Source organism: Cyclopterus lumpus, chromosome 5, assembly GCF_009769545.1.
Source record: "Cyclopterus lumpus isolate fCycLum1 chromosome 5, fCycLum1.pri, whole genome shotgun sequence".
Lineage (NCBI taxonomy): Eukaryota > Metazoa > Chordata > Actinopteri > Perciformes > Cyclopteridae > Cyclopterus > Cyclopterus lumpus.
Genome location: NC_046970.1, coordinates 75,295 through 84,712, shown reverse-complemented (window position 1 = coordinate 84,712; position 9,418 = coordinate 75,295). Strand labels below are relative to the sequence as shown.

General features: G+C 49.8%; 1 protein-coding gene across 1 annotated transcript; it reads right to left on the bottom strand.

The window, feature by feature from the left end:
- Positions 1-661: 661 nt before the first annotated feature.
- LOC117730356 (protein unc-119 homolog B-like) lies at positions 662-7,677 on the bottom strand. The gene is given in 8 exon segments (XM_034532032.1): positions 662-775; positions 1,050-1,065; positions 2,109-2,183; positions 2,186-2,280; positions 2,487-2,584; positions 5,507-5,518; positions 7,303-7,414; positions 7,661-7,677. Coding segments are annotated over 8 exon segments (525 nt in total). The 3' UTR covers positions 662-675.
- Between the last annotated feature and the right edge of the window lie 1,741 nt (positions 7,678-9,418).

Sequence of the window (9,418 nt, the reverse complement as noted above, 5' to 3'; positions counted from 1 at the left end):
GTGTGTGTGTGTGTGTGTGTGTGTGTGGGAGGAAGGGAGTTGCAGGAGTGACCATGTGTGTTTGACAGGAGTGTTTTTGTGGATGCTTTCTCTCTTTCTCCTCTGATATTGTCTGGAGTGGATTGTGGAGGCGGTAGCTCTGAGAACAGCTGCTTCTGACAAATACTGCGTAAACACTGTGTGTGTCACTTGGGGATTGTGTGTGTGTGTGTGTGTGTGTGTGTGTGTGTGTGTGCGTGTGTGTGTGTGTGTGTGTGCATGTGTGTGCGTGTGTGTGTGTGCGCGTGTTGAGGGGGTTGTTGGAGGACACTTTTTAAATTGAGACCTAACCATTTATCTAATGACCATTTGGTCTGTTCGAGGCGTCACATGACCTCTGGAGTGACCAGTCCTCTTCTGGTTTCAAACAGACCATAATTAGAAACAGACACATGAACCTTTCTTCAACAGAGACTTCCTGTCCGTCTGCCGGAGCAGAGGCTGATCGTGACCTCCTAGAAGATCAGAAACAGTCCCTGAAAACGTCCATTCATCTTCACAAGTACACAAGGTGATTCCACCGTGTCTGGAGCTGCTCGTGCACGTACGAGCGACCGAACAACGTGCATGTGGAGCCACGTGCATGCATGTGTGTGTATAATATGCATGTGTCTGCGTGCACAGGCGTGTGTTTTTTCACTGTCCACCGTTATAAGCGTAGTCTGCCTTGTTGTGCATGATCAGTCTGTTCTCCACGAAATAGAAGCTGTCTGACCGGGTCTCATACGGACACGGACTGAAAGACACACAACACGTGCATGAGGGGGACACTCCACCATCTGACGGACTGAAAGACACACAACGTGACTATGGGTCAGTGGTTAGCAGGTCCGTCTTTCAATCAGGGGGTTGGCTGTTCAATCCACCGCCCTAGTCGAGGTGTCATTGAGCAAGACACTTAACCCTGAATTGCTCCAGTGTATTAATGTAACATGATTGTAAGTCGCTTTGGATAAAAGCATCAGCTAAATGATATGTAATTTGTAATAACACGTGCATGAGGGGGACACTCCACCATCTGACGGACTGAAAGACACACAACGTGACTATGGGTCAGTGGTTAGCATGAGGGGGGTTCCTTCAATATCCAAGCAATCACAACCGATTGGATTCTAATTCCAAAGTCCCGCCGCAATAACAATAACACCACAATAAGTCACAAAACCAGTTAATGAGGAAAATGACATATCAATAAATATGTGTTGTCACGTACGTGTATTTTTTGAGCTTTTATATGTGAAAGCATAAAAGGACAGTTTCAGATACTAACGGTCACATAATGTATGTTGAAAGATTGTTTGGCCCCTGCGACCCGCCCCCTCCCAGAGGAAGGACATTGTAAAACATGGAGGACAGAACCAGAGGACACAGCCACAGCCCCGTGCTGAGGGAGTTCATGTGAAGCTTCAAGGGTCTCAGCTGGCCACATGAAGAGGGCTTCCTCCGGAGGCCGATATTTTAGGATGAAGTTCCTTCTGTGCGTTTGTATGCTACTTGGTGGTCTAGTGTTTTGATGCTGGAACTCCAGCCTGCCATCACACTGAGATGGACCACAGGGAACAGATACCAACTTGATTTGATGGATCCGATTTCTGAAGTCTCAGAGTGGCTTCAAATGCATTTTTAAGGCCGGCTGTAGTGTAAATAGGATTCAAGTGCCCAGCAGCTCTTTCAACGTACACATAGTATTAAGATGGACGACCTTCTCATTAATAGGAAACTCAGAATCATATCATAACAGATGTTAAAGCATAAATGAAAATACCTTATTTTGAATAAAATGATCCAACATAAAGCATAAATACTGTGCATTAGGTTGAAAAAAATTGTTGCATGGTAAGCGGAAGAGATTGAAGATGTTGGTGCCAATATGGGTCCATACCCTCCAGCTTTAGCAGCAACAATGAGCTCAATGGTTAATAAGCTTTTGTTAAAGGGATCGGCTTCATGGAAATACCTTTAGAAACAAAGGCTGATCTCGTGGATCACAGAATACATAAAACAAACTGATGTCTTCTCCTAGATATTCAACATGTGGATGAGGTGACAATATGCTCGTGTGAACTCACCCAGGCTCTCGGCCAGCTGAGGGAACTCGTAGATGTGCTCACAGCTGTTCCAGCTGTTTGGGATACAGAAGCCAAGTCAAAGTCAAAGCTCTTCAGCAGGTGATGGCGGAGGTAGTGCCTCTCGATCATGCGGAAGTGGTTTAAAGGCCGGTTCCCAACGGTGAATTCCAGCCTGAGTGAACAACAGAGAGAGAAGGGAGACTATGGGATGTTCCAACAACAGGTCTGTGCTGCTGTAATTATGAGGTTATTAAAGTCAAACTGCAGCACTTTCAAATGGGTGTCCACCAGCTCTAGAGGGCAATTGTCTCCAGTGTTGGTGAAGGTGTGTGTGTGTGTGTTTCTGAGGTGTGTGTCGATGATGAGTGACTCACTCACGTGGCTCCCACGGTCCTCAATCTCAGGAAGGCCGGGCTGAACTGGTAGCGCACGAACCGGCCGGCGATGGCGTCCGCCTCTCGGTTCTCCTCCTCGTCCTCTGAGGCCACAACATAAGAATTCACGCTGAGGGCTACTGGTGGTCAGAAGAGCCGTGGGGGCGTGTCTGAGCCCGGGGTCATTAGGGGTGTGTTCTGAGTGCTCAGCAACCAGCAGTGCCAGTGAAATACACAGTAAAACACACAGTGAAACACACACAGTGAAATACATACAGTGAAACACACAGTGAAATACACACAGTGAAACACACACAGTGAAATACATACAGTGAAACACACAGTGAAACACACAGTGAAATACACACAGTGAAATACACACAGTGAAACACACACAGTGAAACACACACAGTGAAATACACAGTGAAACACACAATGAAATACACACAGTGAAATACACACAGTGAAACACACACAGTGAAACACACACAGTGAAATACATACAGTGAAACACACAGTGAAATACACACAGTGAAATACACACAGTGAAACACACACAGTGAAATACACAGTGAAACACACAATGAAATACACACAGTGAAATACACACAGTGAAACACACAGTGAAACACACACAGTGAAACACACACAGTGAAATACACAGTGAAACACACAATGAAATACACACAGTGAAATACACACAGTGAAACACACAGTGAAACACACACAGTGAAACACACACAGTGAAATACACACAGTGAAATACACACAGTGAAACACACACAGTGAAATACACACAGTGAAACACACAGTAAAACACACAGTGAAACACACAGTGAAATACACACAGTGAAATACACAGTAAAACACACAGTGAAACACACACAGTGAAACACACAGTGAAACACACACTGAAACACATACAGTGAAACACACAGTGAAATACACACAGTGAAACACAAACAGTGAAACACACAGTGAAACACACACAGTGAAACACACAGTGAAACACACACTGAAACACATACAGTGAAACACACAGTGAAACACACACAGTGAAACACACACAGTGAAACACACACAGTGAAACACACAGTGAAACACACACAGTGAAACACACACAGTGAAACACACACAGTGAAACACACAGTGAAACACACACAGTGAAACACACACAGTGAAACACTCAGTGAAACACACACAGTGAAGCACACACAGTGAAACACACACAGTGAAACACACACAGTGAAACACTCAGTGAAACACACACAGTGAAACACACACAGTGAAACACAATGAAACACACACTGTGAAACACACACTGTGAAACACACACAGTGAAACACACACAGTGAAACACACACAGTGAAACACAATGAAACACACACAGTGAAACACACACAGTGAAATACACACAGTGAAACACACACAGTGAAACACACACAGTGAAACACACAGTGAAACACACACAGTGAAACACACACAGTGAAACACTCAGTGAAACACACACAGTGAAACACACACTGAAACACATACAGTGAAACACACAGTGAAATACACACAGTGAAACACAAATAGTGAAACACACAGTGAAACACACACAGTGAAACACACACAGTGAAACACACACAGTGAAACACACAGTGAAACACACACAGTGAAACACACACAGTGAAACACTCAGTGAAACACACACAGTGAAGCACACACAGTGAAACACACACAGTGAAACACACACAGTGAAACACTCAGTGAAACACACACAGTGAAAGACACACAGTGAAACACAATGAAACACACACAGTGAAAGACACACAGTGAAACACAATGAAACACACACTGTGAAACACACACAGTGAAACACACACAGTGAAACACACACAGTGAAACACAATGAAACACACACAGTGAAACACACACAGTGAAATACACACAGTGAAACACACACAGTGAAACACAATGAAACACACACAGTGAAACACACACTGTGAAACACACACTGTGAAACACACACAGTGAAACACACACAGTGAAATACACACAGTGAAACACACACAGTGAAACACAATGAAACACACACAGTGAAACACACACAGTGGAACACTCAGTGAAACACACACAGTGAAGCACACACAATGAAACACACACAGTGAAACACAATGAAACACACACAGTGAAACACACACAGTGAAACACATACAATGAAACACACAGTGAAACACACACAGTGAAACACACACAGTGAAACACTCAGTGAAACACAATGAAACACACACAGTGAAACACACAGTGAAGCACACACAGTGAAACACACACAGTGAAACACACACAGTGAAACACAATGAAACACACACTGTGAAACACACACAGGGAAATACACACAGTGAAACACACACAGTGAAACACAATGAAACACACACAGTGAAACACACACAGTGAAACACACACTGTGAAACACACACAGTGAAACACACATTGAAACACACACAGTGAAACACACACAGTGAAACACAATGAAACACACACTGTGAAACACACACAGGGAAACACACACAGTGAAACACACACAGTGAAACACAATGAAACACACACAGTGAAACACACACAGTGAAATACACACAGTGAAACACACACATGAAATCCGAGTGGACCTTGTTCAAAGCCTCTATTGTGGACGCGGCTGCTCGGGGCTGTGGCCGAAAGGTCATCGGTGCCTGTCATGGCGGCAACCCTAGAACCCGGTGGTGGACACCGGGGGTGAGGGTAGCCGTCAAACTGAAGAAGGAGGCCTTTCGGGCCTGGCTGGCCCAGGGGTCTCCTGAAGCAGCTGACGGGTACCGGCGGGCCAAAAGGGCTGCAGCGACGATGGTCGCGGAGGCTAAAACTCGGGCATGGGAGGAGTTCGGGGAGGCCATGGAGAAGGACTTTCGGTTGGCCTCAAGGAAGTTCTGGCAAACCATCCGACGGCTCAGGAAGGGAAAGCAGGGTCTACCCCAGGCTGTTCTCAGCAGGGGGGGGGGGAACTGCTGACCCGGACTGGGGACATCGTCGGGCGGTGGAAAGAGCACTTTGAGGAACTCCTAAACCCGGCCAACATGTCCCCCGGAGAGGGGGCAGTGCCGGAAGACTTTGGGGTGGATTCACCCATATCCCTGGCAGAGGTCGCTAAGGTAGTCAAAAAGCTCCTTGGTGGCAAGGCGCCAGGGGTGGATGAGATCCGCCCTGAGATGCTGAAAGCGCTGGACATTGTTGGGCTGTCTTGGTTGACACGCCTTTTCAGTGTCGCATGGGGGTCGGGAACAGTGCCCATGGACTGGCAGACCGGGGTGGTGGTTCCCATCTTCAAGAAGGGGGACCGGAGAGTGTGCTCGAACTATCGTAGTATCACACTGCTCAGCCTCCCGGGAAAAGCTTATGCCAGGGTGCTGGAGAGGAGGCTCCGACCGCTTGTCGAACCTCAGATTCAGGACGAACAGTGCGGATTCCGTCCCGGTCGTGGAACAGTGGACCAGCTCTTTACCCTCGCAAGATTACTGGAGGGGTCCTGGGAGTTTGCCCAACCAGTTTACATGTGCTTTGTAGACCTGGAGAAGGCTTTCGACCGGGTCCCTCGGGGGTTTTTGTGGGGGGTGCTGCGGGAGTATGGGGTGCCGGACCCGTTGTCACGGGCCATCCGGTCTCTGTACGCCTGCAGTAGGAGCTGTATTCGTCTCCTCGGTAGTAAGTCAGACACGTTCCCGGTGGGTGTTGGCCTCCGCCAGGGCTGCCCTTTATCACCGGTCCTGTTCGTGACCTTCATGGACAGGATATCTAGGCGCAGCCAGGGGGCGGAGAGGATCCGGTTCGGGAGTCTCGGGATCGCCTCTCTGCTGTTTGCGGATGATGTGGTCCTGTTTGCCTCCTCGGACCGTGACCTCCAGCATTCACTGGGGCGTTTTGCAGCCGAGTGCGAAGCGGCAGGGATGAGAGTTAGCACCTCCAAATCTGAGGCCATGGTGCTCTGCCGGAAACCGGCGGATTGCTCCCTCCAGGTGGGGACAAACTGCCTACCCCAAGCGAAGGAGTTCAAGTATCTCGGGGTCTTGTTCACGAGTGAGGGTAAGGTGGAGCGGGACATCGACAGGCGGATCGGTGCGGCTGCAGCAGTAAAACAGGCGCTGTACCGGTCCGTCTTAGTGAAGAGGGAGCTGAGCCGGAAGGCAAAGCTCTCCATTTACTGGTCGGTCTATGTTCCAACCCTCACCTATGGTCACGAACTCTGGGTCGTGACCGAAAGAACGAGATCTTGGATACAAGCAGCCGAAATGAGCTTCCTCCGTAGGGTGGCCGGGCTCAGCCTTAGAGATAGGGTAAGGAGCTCGGACATCAGGGGGGAGCTTGGAGTCGAGTCGCTGCTCCTTCGTGTCGAAAGGAGTCAGCTAAGGTGGTTCGGGCATCTAGTTAGGATGCCTCCTGGACGCCTCCCATTAGAGGTTTTCCGGGCACATCCAACTGGTAGGAGGCCCCGGGGAAGACCGAGGACACGCTGGAGGGATTATATCTCCCGGCTGGCCTTGGAACGCCTCGGGATCCCCCAGAATGAGCTGGAAAGTGCTGCGGGTGAGAGGGAAGCCTGGGTCGGCCTGCTGAACCTGCTGCCACCGCGACCCGACCCCGGATAAGAGCTGATAATGGATGGATGGATGGATGGAAACACACACAGTGAAACACAATGAAACACACACAGTGAAACACACACTGTGAAACACACACTGTGAAACACACACAGTGAAACACACACTGTGAAACACACACAGTGAAACACACACAGTGAAACACACACTGTGGGGTTTGGCGATGTCAAACAGGACGGTGCTGGTCTCCAGGTCCCTGATCTTAAAGCGCACAAAATCGATGTTATGAATATTGTCCTCCGTTTTACAGACACACACGCTGCAGGTCACGTGTGTCTTAAAGCTTTGATACACAAAGATAACATGCAAAACACGGTGCACAGACACACAGATAAACACGCAGCCTGGCCATAAAATAAGATACGACAAAGATGATATGCAGGAAAATAAGCCAACAGGAAGACACCGAATTATGTACACACCTTCTTCAGAGATGATGTTTGGTGAAACACATTAATTAATTCAACCTCCAGTTACTTTCTGATCCACGTTCATATAAATGTACATCCATGAGGCTCCCATGTTGTCATTATTTAGTGTGATCCACTGATGTCACTATAGTCCTCTGTGAGGTCATTTGGGGGGGGGGGGGGGTCCAACACTTGTTTTTGAAGTCTAATATGTAATTACATAACAGTTATAACGTAATATAGTCTCCAGTGTCCCGCTCAACTGGACATCATTGGCTCTAGTTTGATGAGCAGATTGAGAGCATTAGATGAAATGCATTCTGGAAGATCACAAGGACCCGGGACAACAAGGACCTGGGACAACAAGGACCTGGGACAACAAGGACCTGGGACAACAAGCGGGACAACAAGGACCTGGGACAACAAGGACCTGGGACAACAAGCGGGACAACAAGGACCTGGGACAACAAGGGCCTGGGACAACAAGGACCTGGGACAACAAGCGGGACAACAAGGGCCCGGGACAACAAGGGCCCGGGACAACAAGGACCTGGGACAACAAGCGGGACAACAAGGGCCCGGGACAACAAGGACCTGGGACAACAAGCGGGACAACAAGGACCTGGGACAACAAGCGGGACAACAAGTGCCCGGGACAACAAGGACCTGGGACAACAAGCGGGACAACAAGGACCTGGGACAACAAGCGGGACAACAAGGGCCCGGGACAACAAGGACCTGGGACAACAAGCGGGACAACAAGCGGGACAACAAGGACCTGGGACAACAAGCGGGACAACAAGGGCCCGGGACAACAAGGACCTGGGACAACAAGCAGGACAACAAGGGCCCGGGACAACAAGGACCTGGGACAACAAGCGGGACAACAAGGGCCCGGGACAACAAGGACCTGTGACAACAAGGACCCGGGACAACAAGCGGGACAACAAGGGCCTGGGACAACAAGGACCTGGGACAACAAGCGGGACAACAAGGGCCCGGGACAACAAGGACCTGGGACAACAAGCGGGACAACAAGGGCCCGGGACAACAAGGACCTGGGACAACAAGCGGGACAACAAGGGCCCGGGACAACAAGGGCCCGGGACAACAAGGACCTGGGACAACAAGGGCCCGGGACAACAAGGACCTGGGACAACAAGGACCTGGGACAACAAGGGCCTGGGACAACATGGAACTGGGACAACAAGGGCCTGGGACAACATGGAACTGGGACAACAAGGGCCCGGGACAACAAGGGCCTGGGACAACATGGAACTGGGACAACAAGGGCCCGGGACAACAAGGGCCCGGGACAACAAGGGCCCGGGACAACAAGGACCCAGGACAACAATTGGAACAACAAGGACCCGGGACAACAAGAACCCGGGACAACAAGGACCCGGGACAACAAGGACCTGGGACAACAAGGACCTGGGACAACAAGCGGAACAACAAGGGCCTGGGACAACAAGGGCCCGGGACAACAAGGACCTGGGACAACAAGGGCCCGGGACAACAAGGACCTGGGACAACAAGGACCTGGGACAACAAGGGCCTGGGACAACATGGAACTGGGACAACAAGGGCCTGGGACAACATGGAACTGGGACAACAAGGGCCCGGGACAACAAGGGCCTGGGACAACATGGAACTGGGACAACAAGGGCCCGGGACAACAAGGGCCCGGGACAACAAGGGCCCGGGACAACAAGGACCCAGGACAACAATTGGAACAACAAGGACCCGGGACAACAAGAACCCGGGACAACAAGGACCCGGGACAACAAGGACCTGGGACAACAAGGACCTGGGACAACAAGCGGAACAACAAGGGCCTGGGACAACAAGGG